Source organism: Opisthocomus hoazin, chromosome 7 (assembly GCF_030867145.1).
Source record: "Opisthocomus hoazin isolate bOpiHoa1 chromosome 7, bOpiHoa1.hap1, whole genome shotgun sequence".
Taxonomy (NCBI): Eukaryota; Metazoa; Chordata; class Aves; order Opisthocomiformes; family Opisthocomidae; genus Opisthocomus; species Opisthocomus hoazin.
In genome coordinates, this window is record NC_134420.1 from 56843432 (window position 1) to 56862379 (window position 18948).

Consider the following 18948-nt stretch of genomic DNA (forward strand, 5'->3'; position numbering starts at 1 on the left):
GCTGACTCTTCACTGACTTTTGGTAGAACCATCTGATATTGCTGTCTCCCATTGCCTGGAAAAAACTAAACAATTTGCCATCCTCTATGCATCTGCCTTTTCCAGAGTTATTAATAAACGTCCTGGAACACCACCAGTATGGGATATTTGACTTGCCACACTGAAAGCAGTTTGTTTATCTCTGTCTTTGGTCTCTATCTCACACTTTCTGATGTTTAAGTTTCCTTAGCAGCTGCCCTCAAAGGAGAGACTTTTCCTTTTTTTTTTTTTTTTTTTTTTAAACTTATTTCAGTGTGCTGACTTGTGTCCAGCTACCCAATCTTTAGCTGACAGCTTCAAAGAACTCTAATAGGCCACAAGGCTGTAAGGCAACCAAAGCACCATGGCCACACAGTGCCGTCTGAGACACACACATTTTCTACCGTTCAGATTATTTTAACCTGATTTAACAAGCGCTGGTTCACTCTCAGTGTACAGAACTAAACAAGTTGCACATTCCCCTACAAACGTCATGAGTTCTGAAACATGCTCCATGTACAACTTGTCCACCAAACAGGGTGCAACAGGATGCAACGTATGCGTGTAACACTACTACTCTTTCTTCTCAGTGTAGCACTTTTCCGTTTTCATGGAGCTATGCCATATCCCACAGAATCAGTTTTCTTTCCTTTACACAAATGCAGTGTAGTGACCTGAACCGTGACTACTGACATTCCAGAAGAGCTGACTGTCTCCATACAGCCATACCAGCCTATGGATGCATTTCGATATCTCCATTTCTACACCACACACAGCGTTTACACATCAGAAAAACAAAAAACCAGCACTTTCCAACCACTGCTGTAAGAAGAGTACCACAAACAGGAAGAAAAGCAAGATGTTAGCAGCGTATCCAATGACAATGACCAGTCAAATGACCGTGTCTAGGAAGACTATCAAGCAACTGCCCGCCGAGGCTTGGTTCCACACAATCATAAACTACACAAGATGTTCAGATTATCTCAAGTCTCAAGTCCCTCCCATCAAACTTTACGCTTGCAGCCTCTTCCACTCTAACTTCAGAAAGTCATTTGGAGAATTCATGAAACAGAACCTTTATGTTCCATCATGGAACATAAAGGCACTCAAGCTTTCATTATTTTATTTGTTGATAAACTTAAATGTTGTAACAGCTGCACAAAGCCAGCAGATACATGAAACAGGAACCAGCAGTGCTTTTGGACTGGATGTTAGTATCCCTGGAATGGGAAAGCATCCTCTTCATGGATCTCTCAAGTACTGTTATCATCAGCTGACACCATGCTGCTCTGATGAAGCCTTAAGGTCCTACTGGAGCCTTCATCAGGAGAGATTAGAATCTAACCAGGGGTCACACACATTGGCTAGGTCCTTGTCTGAGGAAATGCGAGGGATTCGGCTTTTCTTGTCCATACTAGACTACTGTATCACATCTTATAATAAACTGCTTTTTCAACAGTAAAAGTGACATGAACACATCATACCAGAACTGGAATAATGTTCTACCAGCTGGGTCCTGGCTTCTAATTCAGATGAAAGGTCCTATTTTTCCAAACCTATTTCTTGACATCTGATCTTATGACAATACGAGCAGAAACATCAAAGAAAAAGACACTTGCTGCAACAAGTATTCCCAGTAAAGTTTTACACTGATACTGTGATCAATTTATCTTTTGTTGTCCCTTCTTTACTCTTTCTAGCACTCAGATACTTGGGAAAGCTATTTGCTCTTGTTGGATGCCAGCCAAGGAAACTTCTGCTCAAGAATATCAGAGAAACTTGAAACATATAGAATCACAGAATGGTTTGGGTTGGAAATGACATTTAAAGGTCATCAAGTCCAATGCCCCGCAATGAGCAGGGACATCTTCAACTAGATCAGGTTGCTCAAAGCCACACACACATCTGTGCTGGAATTTAAAACATCCAGTTTATTCAATGAAGACTTCCTCATGACAAGAATCCTCGCTCCTCCTTTCCTAATTCTAGCTAGAGAATAATCCTCAAGAATTAACCCATGTTCTGTTCTTAAAGCCCAAAGTGGAGACGTCTTAGGAAATCCCCATGACAATAGAGTGCAGTCATGGCTTTTATCTCTACCCATAAAAGCAGATGCAGTCATTCTTCAGATCCACCCAAGCCCAAACACAAAATTCATAGAAACTTGTGCTTAAAATTGCTGTAAACTTTTCCATGGTTTCAGCTTTATCAAATGCACAAATGTTTTTAAATGATGGTAAAAGATACAAAGCAGAAGTTTCCAACACTGGTATGCAATAAACGGATAAAAGGTCCAGCCTTGTTTATTTTTAGATTCAGATAATCAAAGGAGACTGAAAGTGAGATGCAGATTCCATGTATCTGGCCAGAAAAGCACACAAGATTTAAAGATTAAACCTAAATGCACCCAAAAGTAACATCTGACAGGCTTATTTTGAAAGTTCAGTGACCATCAAGACTACTGGGATCGAAGACGAAGATTGTTTGTTGGTTCAAGGAGTTCTGGCTGGCACACTGTGAGACAAAACGATAAAAACACTTTCTATTTTATTCTCTGGCTTTGTGTCTGTTGGAATGTAAGGTCAGCTTGAACATTACCAAGCTGATGTATCTTAGCGGGCCAGAAGCAGCACGTCAGCAGACTGCTGCTCCTGGCTGGGAGAATAGGGACTGTGGCTGTCACTTCCACAAGGGCCTCCAGCTCTCACGAGCTGTCCCTTCTATCCACATTGGGACAAAGCTGACAGCTTGAAATCATGAAAATTTGGGAACGGGGAGGCAGGTCAAGAAGGGAAAGGAGAGTCAGTTCGTATTTTCTGCTTACGAAATTATGTAACTTTCAGCATTCTTACCTTAGAAAATCCTTTCGTAAACTACCTTAACAAGAACAAGCAATGGTACAAGTGAGGAGATTTCAGGTTCCCTTTGAGGCTTCCTGCTTTCTTTTCCTGCCACCTCTCTCGGGACAGGATTAGTCCTTTGGAAGCAGCTCTCTACTTTAAATTTCAAAGCCAGGACTTGCTTATCATAACACCAACATGTCTGTGGCCCTCTGTCAATCCCCTCCTAGATGAATGAATGAGCTTTTATGAGAAAGACGTCAGGTGACACCTCCGTGGGTCAAAAGTCCCAGAGTCTTTCCAGTTCGACAGAGCAGGGCTGAAACCTACCAAGTGCTGACAGCCGGCGTACAGAGCACCGCCACGTGCAACACTGCTGTATGCTGATGCTCTTTGGACAAAGTCCTCCCAGCCACAGAGAGTATTAATTCCATTCCAGTTACTTCCCTTGATGCTTGTACTCTAGTTTACAGACAGAAATTAAAATGCAGTGAGTGAACACGCACCACACTTAAGAGTGAGGTAATGAGACATCTGTTTGCATACGTTCATGGTGGAAAGCGAGCATACAACCAACAAGGGAGACTTTTGCATCCAAAAACTGGTGCGGATACTTGCAGTAGCTAACATCAGCCCTCTAACTTAGATGCTTTATTGATATGTCCCTGCATAAACAAGTGAGCCTCAGGTGGGTGATTCAGAGGCCCTAAATTAAAACCAGTTTTTTCCTTTCCTTTTTTAACAGGAGCTTCAAATGCAGATACAGGTGCCTGAAGTTGACCTGTGTGACTATTCTTCTCCCTCCCCTCTGACCAAAACTGCCGTGAAAATTAGGTCACAGAGAGTAGCGGCCACAGTTTCAAAAGGTGAATGCCTAGAGCTATGTATATACAGCTATTTTCAGGCACTTTTAACTGGGTGGCCTGATTTTGAGAAGTTCTGAGTATGCACTGCTCCAGCAATGTACATGCTCCAAAACTTCCAAAAATAAAACCAGATTACCAACTTTGGTGTTGAATTGTAAATACCCAGGTTTCTTACTCAACAACAGATCTACAATTTCTGTTAAAACAACACCTACACAAATTGCTTGGCATCAGAGACTCACTATTTTAGAGTATGTGTATACAGATCTGGAAAAGAGGTTCCTGCCCAGAAAAACCTGGCATCTAAAGGAAAGAGACAGGCAGGTGAGAGTCAAGAGAGGAAAGAGACACACAGGAGTGACATGCTGTGCCCAAGGTCACGCAGCAAGTCAGAACCAGCGCCAAGCAGAAAACCCAAAGCCCCAAATCAAATGCCTTACCCATTACATCATGCTGAGCCTCTCTCCTAGTCACCAAAGATACATGCAGCTGTTCAAGGAGTATTTCTAAGACAGACAGAATCCAATAAAAAGAAATCCAGAGAAAAGAGAAGGGTGCCATGATCTGTTCCACAATACCCCACAAAATCAGAAAGCAGCACACACAACAGCAACAGCATCTCATACAATAGTAAGCAATCAATCACAAATGACTTCGATTACATGCTGGGATACAAATATCACAACTAGAGGGTTTTACACTGCTTAAGAGTGTCCCGAGGGAATAGTTCCTGTAGGTCAAAAAAGACTGTTAGGAGAGAAAGCAATTCAGGAGTTGCAGCTTGGCTCATGCAGGAGTTCTCTCTTGTAGAGGAACCCTGCAAAGACCAGTTTCTGCAGAAATTTTAGATCTGGAGTTAAATTTAAGAATGTAAGAACAACAAGATTTTATAGTCATGGAAAAAAGCCAGGTGGAAGTGGTTAAAGAAAGGAACTCCAAGGTCTCCAATATCTGAGGTTCAAACATTACTGAAGAAACCTGTAAGTCATTTGAGACAGCAAAATTAGTTGTAGATGCGTTTGCTAACTGGGTAGAGCACCGAGTAGCATGTTTACCTCACTTGTGTTTTAAATTCCTTCAGTTTAGATTATTACTTGTAAGATACGTAGAGAATATGAAAAGCTTTTAATTTTCCAACTAAAAATGAAATGTGAAAAGGTTAGTTAGTGCCTAGTCACAGTGATTATCTATTACCATCTCAAGCATAATTTAAAGTCAGATCTTGAATTCCAAGGCCGTATGATCACAGATTTTCAATAAGGTATCAGAGAATTTAGTTATTTTTCATGAGGTTAAAGATTAAAAAAGGCTGACACAGCTCCAACCATACAGTACTCTGCTAAAAATGAAACTTCATTTAAATAATGCTCCTAATCTTTCACCAAACATTACAGAACCTGATCTAGAGCGCTTTTATATCAGAAGCAATTCTTCACAGATAAGTAAACAAAACAATACAGTTGCTGAGGGAACTCAGCTGCCATACTGAAAAAATCTATTTATTGATTTATTTCAAGATAGACCTGCCAGCTATGTAGGACACAAGTTGGGAATGCAAACTTTATTTTTCTAGTCTTTTTAAAGACAACTCAGAAGTGAAGGTTTCAAAATGACTAGCTCTTTTAGAACTTGCACTCAGAATAACAGAGAACAGGAAAAAGAGGAAGTCACAGCCCTGACCAGACTATTGCTTCTAAAAAAGCATCCACTAAACTCAATACTAAAACATCTCTTCAAACTTTTTTTTTTTTTTTTTTAGAACAGAGTCCCATTTCCTTACAAGGGAGATATCACTATCTACACAGAAGAATAAAACCTCTGCAAGTCACCTCAGCAACTTCTACTTGCATGCTAGCACACCAGGTTCAAGGTGACTCCAGGAGCTGGTTGCCCAGAGAGGTCGTGCAGTCCCCATCCATTGAGATACACAAAACCCAACACGACACGGACCTGGGGAACCTCCTCTAGAGGATCCTGCTCTATAGTTGGACTATATGATCTCAAGAAGTCTCTTCCAACCTCAATGATTCTGCAGACCTGTGAACCTCGTATTTCCACAAGGTCTGAGTAGTTACACTGTCAGCCTAGGACATGCAAAGTCCAGGTTGAACTCCACGCTTTCCCCCAGACTGCATGTACACCTCTTGCCTAGTTACTAGTTCTGCTCCACCTCAGTTCTTTTAGTGGGCACAGACTGTAGTAGCAGAGACAAAGGCTGTGCCACAAAGTGTCTTCCCAAGCCATTCTCATGAGGCTGGATCAAACTACTTATCACTCAAGACACTTGACTGAATAGAGAGCAAGCAACAGGACTTCCAGAAAGCCTAACGATGTCCAGATGCTCAGTTTTTGACACTTCAAATAGGCATTCCCTTTTTCAGGAAGCATGGAGAATTCACTGTCAAAAGGACAAGCAACACACTAACTTGGAAATCTGAAAGATAATTACATTTTAAATCAAGGTGTTTATAGAACTTGGGGCCCTACTGCTGCAGAATGTAGTCACCTTATCAACATCTGCCATTTTCAAAGATGCAGGCAACACAGAGGGAGGAGGATTCTGTACTGTAAAAACCAGAGTCAGCAGAACATGTGGTCATCCTCCCTTTAACCCCACTGGTTCAAATCTTTACTTATACAGTTCTTGTAAGGTCTACAGGGATGAAATGAAGTATAAACTGAAGATCATAAATAAAGAATATACCTCATTTATAGATACTTCAAACCAGAATTCAAACATAGGTAATGATCACCTGAATGCAAAACTGGTCTGTAAACGAACACTAAATTTTCTTTTGAAAGACTTTCAAAAGCAGAAGATTTCTCCTTACACACATACTCAACCCTCCAGAGTTTATGGCATTCCTTTGGAAGAGATAATCCCTTGCACTGAACTTAACCCATCAAATCAGTTTTGTATCCTGTGATAAACTGGGCTCTCTAGTTACAGCTAAAGACTAGGATATTATTTTCTTGGCAGTGACATCCATTTTGAAATTCCAGAACAAAAAAGATGTGGCTCTTAAGACCTCATGCTATTCACAGATGTATCTCTTCTTGTTCGAGTTTTGTAAGTGCTCATGGCCTTGGGGTATGACATGACAGCTGCAAAGCAGAAAACACAATTTAGCAGGTGAAAACAAGGAGGAGGAAAAAAACCCACCACACTGTCTGGAGGGATGCAACTTCTTTGGTCTCTTGAAATTCTCACTGTGGATCACTACGTGCGGGAATAGAAAGGCTGATCTACTTACGCCAGAATAAGCAGTTAGCCAATTACTCAGCTCTCCTGAGATTTCCCTGCTAAATAAAAAGTTGGTTCAAGGTCTCTGTCATGATATTTCTGATGATGAGAAAGAAATAAGATGAGATGGTGGGGAAGCATGAGGAGACACAGGGACAGGGGAAGTATGGTTACCTAACACTGCAGTGGCCAGTGAGAACAGGCGAAGCTTTTCCTTACCTCATTCCTCAACTTTATTAACAGCTTCTCTTTAAAGTGTCAGTTTTAACTGAATACAAACCTACTTTTTTCTTTTTCCTCCTTAAGCATTTATTCCTTTTTCTCTTCAGTTTGACCAGAGAAGGCCGAAATATGCACAAGACAAACTACTTGCAAAAACTGGATGCGCTCCCAACCATTGTTCTCATAGAGATAACAATAACAACACCAATAGAAATTTAAAAATAAAAACAACAAAAAACAACCCTACTGAATCTCAGCACTGGTAGAACAAAATCCCAATCATTTCCTCAGAGTACATGTTTTCCTCAGTACCTCTCTCCCTCTCTCTCCCTCACAAACAGCAATAAACACTCCAAACCAAAATCCTTTTAAACTAATTGAACATTTTCTCCTAAAGAGACTACAAACAACAAGGGAGAGTGCTGCGAATCATTAGTCTTATTTTTACACAGACACTGTCAATGGGGCCAGGCGGGTCAGATGCAAACAGTATGTCTATAAATCCACAACTACAAAAACACAAACGGATGAGCTTCTTACCTGCCCATCAAGACAGCGACTAGACAATCACAATGGTAATTCCAGTACTGCCCCATTAGAGCATAGTTCAGCAACTCAACTTCCCCCAAATATAGTCATCTAACATACAAAACCGTTCTTTCAAGAGCTGCTCTAGATTTAAACTCAAAAGCCAAATGTTTCAAGAATATGACAGTAACAGAAGTAGAATGGGAATGAAAGACTGACTTAACCCAACAGTTACAATGGTTAAAACGATACGATATTAGAATTACTCAGGTTGAAAAATGCATGACTTCTAAACATGGGAATACAACTCAAATGATGCCAATTGAAGTCAACAGCCTGTGTCAGGTAACTAGTCAACACCAGAAGCTCATTTATGTTCCTTCTAGCAATTAAATTATGCAATAGGCTTCCAGTGCTTCTCAAAGATCTCAGCACTATTAAATTCCTTTCAGTCCTTTCCAAACCCAGTTTTTCTTCTTCCATAAATCTCCCCCAAATACAGGCCTCAGGATTCTTATGACAAGCTGCTAAGTTTGTACAGTCATTTCAATTTACCAGCACGCGATGTTTTCCAGAAGATTTCTGGGAGCACTCACTGCAGTAAATATGCTCCCCATTAAACCCACATCATATTTTTAACCAGACGCAAACCTCCTTTGTATACACGGAAAAAGAAGAGCACGGGATTCCAGAGGGCAATCCTGTGACACAGGGATGCTTTAGTGTTTGTACTCCCATGGAAAGACAGAACGCAAGAGGCCCCAAACCACTACTTCAGACCTCACATCTAGCCTCCAGAAGCTAGCTGCTTCCTTCTCTCGGGTCACAGTAAAAGCCTTCAGGGAGAGCAGGTATTGGCCTACCTTGCATGTATGCCTCTATTTGCCGAATTAGCTCATAAGACTTGGATCGGTCCAGAAGCGTACGAATAGCCGGGAGGGGGTCCAGGATAATGGTTTCTGGGTGAGCATCAATATACTCCTGCAAAACAAATATGAAGAAAAAAAAAAAAGGCATTAGGTTGGCTGAAGAGTGTGGAAAAGTAATGAGATGGGGAAGAGAACAGACAATGTTAAAAACCTCAGTGTCCAGCTGCTCTTTAAGGGGAGGCAAATGGGCACTGGCAATGCAGGAAGTCACCAGTCTAGACACCGACATTTGAAACAAACACTAACATGACAGCTGCCTGTTTTAGGACAGCAAATTGCTCCTGTGGACTAACCAGTGAAACCTGTGCTGCAACCACATCAGCTCAGCAGGGAGATAGTGGCAAAGTGCCACAGTAACAGCTGTGAGCAGGGCTGAGAAAAGCAATTAAGAGAAGAAAGATGACACACTGCTATCTTGAGGTCAGCCCTGCATTGAATTACTGCACATGAACATCACAGCTGTCTGAACTAAGCTCAGAACTACATCTGGGTTCCTTAATGTTGTTATTATTGCTGTCCTCTAGCTGGGCTTGAAGACAGTGTTAAGAGCTGGATGATAAGGGCTGGAATTTTTTTTGGCAGAGCTGAAGAGATTGCTGCTTCACTGTGTCTTCACTGAATTTTGAAAGCATATGTCATGCTACTTCTCCAAGCTCATACTCTCCCAACTACAAGAATGAAGCAAAGTTAACGTTCTCATGGATCCTCATCTTGGGAACTCAATTCCCCATTCCCTGAGGTCATGACTGCACTACTTGGCCATGAACACAGACATCTGCCAGGTATTGCCCTTGCAAACACAACAGAACTTAATTCTGTTTCTCAGAACAGAAGCTGAGCTCCTTCATGTAGACGACCCTGGTTTGGCAGGGGGGTTGGACTAGATGACCCACAGAGGTCCCTTCCAACCCCGAATATTCTGTGATTCTGTGATTCATCACTGCCCCAATCTGGCCCCATAAAATCAACGGGACAAACAAGCATGCATCTCCTCCTACTTCCTTAGGTTGGTTACTTTGGAGAACAAAACATACTCCAAAAGATACTAAGGAGTATAATGAGGTGGCCTCAGGAGACACACTTTGCTGAATACTGAGCTGGAGAGAACAGAATGGCATCATCTGTTCTCAGCAAGTGATACAGCTCCAGACACTAACTGGGAAGCAGACTTCCTCCCCACACTCCTCCTAGCACTGGCAAACTGTTGCTTTCTGCTGAATAGACAGTCTGAACTAATGGCTTGCTAATAGGAGATTATTCTTTTGAGGCTAAGAGGATCCACACTGGGGTTTAGCAAACCCACTGCATTACCCACAGCACACAAGCAGCTTTCCGTCACAGGGCATGAGTGGCAATACCTGTGTCTGACGTATTTCATAATCCCTGCAGAATACCAAGAGTGAATTCCCCAAAGACAAGCTCAACCTTGCTGAAGCTTGGGAAAAGTAACGGACAGAGCCTTTCGCACAATCAGTTGTCAGGACTGTCAGACCCAGCCGTTGTCTCACCCTTGCAGCGTAGCCTGGATAAAAAGCCTCTTCAGCTCACTGGAGCAGAAGCTGGGTTCATTTCAAGTCATTCATACCCAGAAAATAAAGAGAACTATTTTCACGAGTCTCCTGCCCCCAGTATTTCAGGAGTCTCAAGCACAGCAGTCAGCTTTCAAATATAGAACAGAGAGAGTAACTTACCTAATGTCTCTTAAACACCTACCTGTGTCTATGCATACGTGCCCTTTTATGCAGCACCAGAAGACACTTTGTGAAGCTAGGATGATCCAGTGATTAGGGCATTAGTTAAACTTGCTGGTCATGAAACTGTACTCCAGTATCTTAACATATCTAAAGCATGACATGACAGCTCTGTTAGTCCCTCTGTGCCTCAGCTTAAAAGACAAGGAGCTACCACGGTGTGCATGTTCACCAGCACGTTACGGACAGCCAGTACCCCAGTGGGGCGGTGGGTCAGTACGCACGGTAACCAGACCGAGCAAGCCACAGCTTCGAAACGCGACCTCAGCAGCGACCTGACAGGAAACAACCTGCGGTGTTTCTAATGCGTGCACTAGCTCCTCCTTTCACACTGTGATCTGAAAGGACTGAGACCTGAAGTAAGTGTCTCTAGAGCTAATTTGAGGACAGGCTACAGATCTCTCATTTTAACTGAATCCAGAAATGGCCTCTCCTTTAAAGCCACGGAGCCTGTCAATGTAGAATAAGGTCAATGTACTTGTATAGAGCATCTCTATTTGAACACAGCTAGTGGTTAACTGCTCAAGCTACTCGGGTGCCAGGAGCATCAATATGCACTCAAGTTCTTATAACTCTGCATCTCAGAGTATGGTGTATTGCTTGGATTTCCATCACAAAGCACTAACTCTGCATTCAAAAACAGAACCATCAAGTTGCAGCTGGATCCCCAAAGCAAATCACCCAGCCTTCCCTTGGGCATATACGGCTGCCAACACTTTCCCAGTCTCCCACACCTCACACCAGTACATCATCAGCACGTGCAAAAGAAAGAGTTCCAATATCTATGAGCAGAAAACTATTTAAAATAAATAAATAATTTTAAAATCCAAATTTTCACACCAATTCCCCACAACGTGAAATTACAAGAAGAAAAATCAATTTTGTTAGCTTCACAGGAACAATTACAGTAGCCAACATGAAATCTTTCATAAGCTTTGATTCTTTACTAGGAACTGCTGCACACTCAGGCATTACGTGTTACTGAATATGTAACTGTGAAGATCACTTAACAGACTGGAAAACTCTTGATGTAGCCTAAGTAGCCGCACTCTTCCCATGGCACAGAATGGCTCCACTACCAAAAATACAAATCTGGATGAACATCAAGGGCTTGTGTCTAAGAATTTTGATAGCAGATGAGCTACTATAGATATGAACTTGAAAATGGAGCAGTTGCAGAAGGAAAAGAGAAACACTGAAGGCAAGAGATAGCTTTCAGTACAGCACAACCTTTCAACTTTCAATGTTCAGATCTTCGCTGGTCATTCCAACAAAACAACTCTGCACTCTCCTTTGGTGGATTTACCAAAGACTGATATCCAACAGCAGACTCCAACAACCCAGGCAACAATCTGGAGGATATTTAGGCTTCCCAACAATATTTTGAAAGGGCTCTGCCCTTGGGATGCCGTTCAGCTTGACCCAGACAAAGTGCATGTTTTCCGCTTTCTAATCTTTGACATAATAAAAGCAAACAAGAAGAAACAAGGACTTTTAGCAGATCCTCCTTTGTTTGTATTCCAGGCCTGGCCTTCAGTAATGCTGTGTACCAGCCCTGTTACTGGCAGAAGGACAGCAGTGAAACTTGAAATCAAAGAGAGACCAAGTATTTCATGTTCTCTACTAAACACCTCTGGATATAACCCAGAGATTTAAAAAAAAAAAAAAAAAATTTCTTGAGAAGCCTATGTATAGATGAGAATAGTTATTGGTCATCTTACCCAAAAAGGTAGCTAACTTTTTTTTTTTTTAATATTTTAACAGAAAGTTGATACAGTATCTACTGCAAATATTAGGTCATTAGATGATAAGAGCAACCCACTGACTCATTGACTTGATTTTATTACTAAGTAATAAAACTTCTATAATCTTATGTTTAATATTAAGCAACAGTTCCATATTAAAAAAAAATGTTAGCAACAAAAACAGTAACAGCATTTGAATTTGTGTCTTCCTATGTACAGAAACATGAAGCTGACCGCTTGTAACAACAGACTGACATTTTCCAAGGGGGAAACAAACGTAAAGACAGACCTAAACCTAAGAGAAATTCCTGCAGTGGTTGGGAGGGATGAGGGCAGGGGGAAGTGGGGACAGATCTTCTCTGCCACATTTCTGTTCACTGTACATCTCAGCAAATTTCTGAGTACTCAGCTTCCTTCCTTTGCCTTCAAAACGTCCACCACTGCTTCATCTTGCAAATACCTACCCACAGGAAACTATCCTATTCGTTAGCACTTGAACGACAAACTTTTAGGTAATTTTGCCTGCTTATGAAGCTCTTCCAACAAATGTAAGAGAGAATTATTTTTCAAATGGTAAAAACACAGGTATTGGCCTGTGAATTCAGGTGAAAACAGACCATCTTAACTTTGTGGTCTCATCCTGTCCCCCCAGGAAGAAAAAAAAATTAATAAGAGTCGATAGTTTCCTTTGATTTTTCACCTGCCTTTTCTCAGCAGAGCATGTGAAAAGATACTTGAAACGTGTAAGTATTTTCAGAGTACAAAGCTGAAAACTAGCAACACAATGCGCTAGTATCTTTAAAAACAAAACAAACCAAAAAAGGCAGCATTAAAAATCCACTGGCACAATCTCCATGTGTACACAGTCAAATCACCTTCTCGCAGCTGAGACTGCTGCAGAAAGCAATCAGTGCAGCAGGAACAAAGCACTGCTCCCCTTCCAAGCAAGAGCAACCCCCTAACTCCTTCCCTTCCAAAATATCTCCCTAATTTTCCTTCCTCTCTGTCCCAAACCCTTCTAAGGAAGCTTTTGAATCGAGAATAGAAGAGCCCTTCCTGGACAATTTCAGAGTGGGAAAGTCAACAGTTGGAGGCCGGGGGGGGGAAGAAAACACTTTACATTTTCATCAACCTGATAGCAGAAGCCTAAGCACAAAAATTGCTTCTGATCTATCTTTTTAAGAAGGCTAATGCAAAGAGAACCTGTTCAGAAATAGCTCTGAAACATAAATTAATAATCCTATTGATTTTCCATCACTTGAGCCATTATTTTGAATAGAAGAGACTCGTACAGAGCTGCAATGAAGCAAGCTACTCAAGCCCTGTACAGCTATGACATGCAGCTGCTCGAAGAGTATTTTGCTCTCATCGGAGCATAACAAAGATTCCCCAGTCAACGTCTTACACAGGCCAAAATATACTCACTTTCCAAAGTCATAAACTTCACCTACAAGGCAAGAACTGGGGTAGTTTGGTTCTCTTTCTTACCAAGACGACACGAATCAGAGCATCAGCAAGTGAAAGGGACCCTTAGGGACTACGCCTCTCCCCACCTGACCTCCCTCCATGTTCCTCTGGTCAAGAAGGAGCCACCAAAGACTCTAACAGTTTTTTACTAGACAAAAAATAAACTACATTCAATCAGGCCAGCCTAGTATTATACTGGGCAGGAAGGGAGACTGATCATCATCTCTACAAATAATCATCACCCCCAAAATAAGGAACTAAATGTCCCATGAAGCAAGACTGGAAAAATTTCCAATCCAATCCAAACATGGAAAAATTTCTCTACGTTGCACTTCACGCACTACATTGGGTGCAGAAGTAGCTCTCTTGCAAGGTGGTCACACTTTCTAAGTTGCTCCCTGATTTTAGTTTAAAAAAATCCCAAACAACCACACCACACACTTTATACAAATGGATCCTTACAATTTATTTTTTCTAAGGAATATACTTCTCTTAATTTCTAATAGTTCTCAATATCTTAAACAAAAATAATACAGGTCAGATGGAGACAGGCAGCAATATCATGCTAGTTTCTGCCCTGTATACAAAATTACTTGCGAGTATACCCTTTAAACACACTTCGGCATGTAATTCAACGCTGGCAGAGCTCTCCTCTGCTCTGCTGGTTCCTGGGTGCATGTTTTACTACAATGAAAGCTTCCCGCATGTAAGTGATGTGCTGCACCTCAGTCACACGTGCAGAACCAGAAGCCCATGGCCTTGGTGTGTCAGAGAGAGGAAATCATTCAGAAATCTGCTCACAGGTGTCACTTCCCTCTATCTCATTCACTAGAAAAAGAGCCTCTCCCAGTTTGGAAGGCACTGGGAGAGGAACTTTTTCTAATGAGTGAGTTTTGAAGATACTGAGAGATTATAATTCCATACCCACAGTCAGAAATATGTGTAGTCCAGTCACAAAAACCTAGATTCTAGTTCAATTACATGACTGTGGACAAATCATCCACTGGGCTATGTTAAAGAACACTCTATCTGTAAAGACAGATCCTCAGACATCAGTATGACTGCTGTAGCTTGGTCTGGAAATCAGATGTCATCATAGCTACTACAAATTCATACCACAGCTCTAACAGATTCCCAAGTCCTTACGACAGCCATTGTGAGTTGACCTAAAGGGTCTCTCAAAAGAGAGTTAATACCATTTCCTTTAATTTGCAGCTTGCAAAACAAAAACTTAGGGATGCAAACGGGATGGTCGAAATCACATGAGACTGTAGAAATGCATGTGACTGACCCCACATTCCAGAATTCCCTTTTAATTCTTTAGGCATTACATTGCACTTCTTTGCAGGAAGATGGCATCCTCAAAAAGAATAGATATATTAGATAACACAGTGTTTACTGAACAACCAAAACTAATGACAGGGAGAGAAGAAAGAACACGAAGTTCTCCTCTAATGTTCTTGGCTATTTTATTATTTTCCTTTGCAGTTAAATTTAATATTCCTAAAAATGAACGCCTTGAAGGCACCAGCCAGCTGGGTCCAAGGATTTCCCAAGAAGAATTAAGCAAGTTTCTTAGCACAGGGCTGAAACAGCCTTCCCAGGCCTGGACAAAGCTTGCTGTTTGTGAACACAGCAATGCTAAACTGGAATTAGGCAGAGCGTTCAAACAAGACTAAAATGACCATCACCAGGGCCATGAAATGAAGATGAAAATGTAGAGAAGTCCTCAAGCACGAGTAGAATTCACCACCATCCTCTGCACAGAAGACACTGGTATAAGACAATGCTCTGTATCCACAGGGTGCTTTTCACCCAATTTATTTCTTCCTTATACAGTTCATACTGTTAATAGAACAAGTTCACCTGTATTTACCAATCAAGTCAGGGAACTATTTCTTCTCTATCTGACCTGCTCAGAAACTTATCCTCCTTTCCATCTGTCTCTACTACTTGAGCTCTGGAGAAATACGTACGGAGCATGCATTACTGTAGAGAGAGGTTTTCTAATGATACACCTGATTATTGATTAACAGACCTACTGACAATTGAAGGGTGCTGACTTACAGGCCGCATATGCCCCAGGTGTGTGAACAATACCTTTGCTTTCTCAACACTTGGCACACAATCCAAATTTCCAGTATTATCAAAATAAAAAATGTTTAGACTTCCCATCAGCCTACTGCAAATTACCTTCATAAGAAGGTAATTTGAAGAACCACAGTATCATTTTTGCTCGAATACTGATATTTACAGGAAAATTACAAAGTCCATTATTAAGAAATAAAGACCAATTTGTGAAAGTGAGGTGGTAAGCTAAGGCATAGAAAGATGTAAGAGTTCTACTGCAACAAAACAGCAGCAATGGTAACAGAAGACTGTTTTGGTTTCGGCTGCGGCCGGCAACAAAAGCGCCACGCGGCCGCCCCTCCCCCCGCCGGCGTGCGGAGGAGAATGGAAAGAAAGAGGCAGAAACCGGTGGGTCGGGATAAGGGCAGTTTAACAGAACAGCAAACAGAGGGAAAACAGGAACAACAACGATACAAATAAGGAGAAAACACAACCACGAACCGTACAACAGCCGCTCTCCCGCAACCGGACCGGCGCTGCGCCCGCCCAAGCCGCGAGTGCGTTCCCGCCGCACCGCCCCCCCCCCCCCCCCCGGAACCCAGCGTGACGTCACATGGTATGGAATACCGGGCTCTGTTTGGCCAGGTGGGGTCAGCCCCCACCCCCCAGCTGTGCCCCTTCCTGGAGTCCGGTGAAAATTAACCCTGTCCTGGCCAAACCCAGGACAAGACTGAATTTCAACCCTATTATCTAGTCTCTAGATTACAGTTATTTCTGTTTTACCTTACTGTTACCCAAACCTGTTCTAGCCCAACTTATTTCCCCTTTTGTTCTCCGTTATCCTTAGAATGCAGCAAAGCAAAAACATCTAATGTAACTGAATGCTTTTGTGCTGTGCAGATACTTAATTAATCACTATGCAAATCCTACAGAAAGAATTTGACATGCTGTATTAAATACCTCTGTCAGTACTCTCCATGACTCCCTGGGATCAACGACTGTTCTCACCTCTCCGTATTAGTTAGTGTGTCGCAAGAAGCATATCCCCAGTCCAAATCAATGACCCGAGAGCTCACCCATCACTGTACATGCTGTATCAGACTAAGGCCACCCTGCCAACAAAGAACTCGGGCACATGGGAGGTGATGTTAACATAAATGAACTTGGCAGTATGGGACAGAAGAGCTGGGTCAGGAAACACAGAGAGCAGTAGGATTTGTTTGCCCCAAATCTGAAGGGAAGGTTTCTTACTGGTTTTCTTCAGAGGCTTCTAAAAAGAAAGCTCTGTGATTTCCAAGATTAACAAAGATAGCAAGAGCTGCATCACAGTCCTAAGAAACAACACAGCACAAGGACACTATTACACAGCTTCATTTAACAGAGGATCACCTTGAATATAGTGACACTCTTGATTTATTACTTCTAATGGGATGGAGAGGCATGGCTGAATTGTTGAAATTGCACAAAAGGCTATACCCAAATAGATAAAGCAGGATTTTAGGGCAATGTGAGTTTGGTTGTTTAGCTTTTATTAAGGCTACAATTTAAAACTGTTTGCAACAAGTTGGTCCACAGTTAAGCAGGAGTTAACCAGCCTGAGGGATGTGGGAATGCTTCAGTAAATTCACTGTAGCATATGGACAATCACATCTTGGAAACCAGCAACTGCAGTGAAACAGAAGCACAACGCACTGCCTCCAAACCTTGCTCAAGGGTACGGCCTGACAGGTGAGCCATACAGGAACAACAAGGAGGGACGTGCACTTACAGGTGGCAGCTGCCAATAACCGGTGGGGTGCCAGTGCCACGCACCATGGTATGCAGGGTTTGAAGACAACTATTTCTCAGCTGCACTGAAATAAGGCAGCTCAAGCAAGATTTGGCAGCACTAGCAAATGTTATAATATTGTCCCAGTAAGAATATCCCTGTAAATTGGGGGTCTGCAGCCCTTTCTGATGTGTGTATCTCTAAAAAATTCCACCAGGAGCGTGGACTGCCACACAGAGGAGGTAAGCCTCCTGGGAGTATACCTGGTTTTCTCGTTAGTTTGGCTGATGCCTTCACAGCAGTCAACAGACTCCTTCCCACCTGCCCAGCTCCCCCCTACATCCCAATCTCCTCATGGTTGAGGGCTCAAGAAGTCTGAGAGCCAACAGCCATGGAAATACACACTTCAACCAAATCCACCCTGGATTCAGGCTCACAGCCTGACACGCTGCAGGAGAGTGCTTCTCTAACTGCAGTCAGCTCTTGAGGGCCATGAGGACAGCCCTAAGTACACAGCTTGGACTTTGCCTCTAGGGTGAAGAAACAGCACCAGGTGAGGAACTGGCAGAACTGAAGTACTGGAGAAAGCATAAATAGCATGACCAAAAGGTCTAGGTGGTAAAATCAATGCCATCGTGCAAGACAGTAGGACACAGATTCAGTAAGCCTGACACAAATGTACAATTTCGTCAAGTTTTGCAAAGCTTTTGCGTATGATTTCCTGTTCCTGCCCCTGCCACCATGTACACTTTGAAGAAAGATGTGGAAATTTGAGATATCTGCAGTAGGCAATTCTGTATTGAAACTGAATTCTATCTTGATTTCTGAAAAAAATCCAAGCTGCACTATATAAAACACCGTCTTGCTGATAAAAGCTTAGAATGTGGAAATAACATCCCCACATACGTTTCTAATTTTTATGCTGTATTAACTATTACATGCAAACTAATTACTTGTAATTTCTAAAAGTTTAAATTGGTAATTTAAATTCAAATAGTCTGTGGTTAAAAAAAAGATATTGCTGTATTTGATATTATTGTTTGAAAGAAAGTAAGTTCTGTAAGTCCTGTAAGATCAGTGAGTGATTTAGGAGTGGTAGATACACCAGAAGGCTGTGCTGCCATTCAGCATGACCTGGACAGGCTGGAAAGTTGGACAGAGAGGAACCTGATGAGGTTCAACAAGGGCAAGTGCAGGGTCCTGCACCTGGGGAGGAACAACCCCATGCATCAGTACAGGCTTGGGGCGGACCTGCTGGAGAGCAGCTCTGTGGAGAGGGACCTGGGAGTGCTGGTGGACAACAGGTTAACCATGAGCCAGCAGTGTGCCCTGGCTGCCAAGAAAGCTAATGGGATCCTGGGATGTATTAGGAGGAGTGTGGCCAGCAGGTCAAGGGAGGTTCTCTTTCCCCTCTACCCTGCCCTAGTGAGACCCCATCTGGAGTACTGTGTCCAGTTCTGGGCTCCCCACTTCAAGAAAGATGAAGAGCTACTAGAGAGA

At 42.3% G+C, this 18948-nt stretch overlaps 1 protein-coding gene across 2 annotated transcripts in view; it reads right to left on the bottom strand.

Annotated features, from left to right (window-relative positions):
- The window catches only part of ITPK1 (inositol-tetrakisphosphate 1-kinase), a 154064-nt gene that overhangs the window by 51687 nt on the left and 83429 nt on the right, over nt 1-18948 (bottom strand). For both annotated transcript variants that reach the window (XM_075426234.1, XM_075426233.1), the window contains one exon: nt 8582-8699. In XM_075426234.1, the coding sequence (XP_075282349.1) occupies nt 8582-8699 (118 nt within the window). The remainder of the gene's footprint in view (nt 1-8581; nt 8700-18948) is intronic.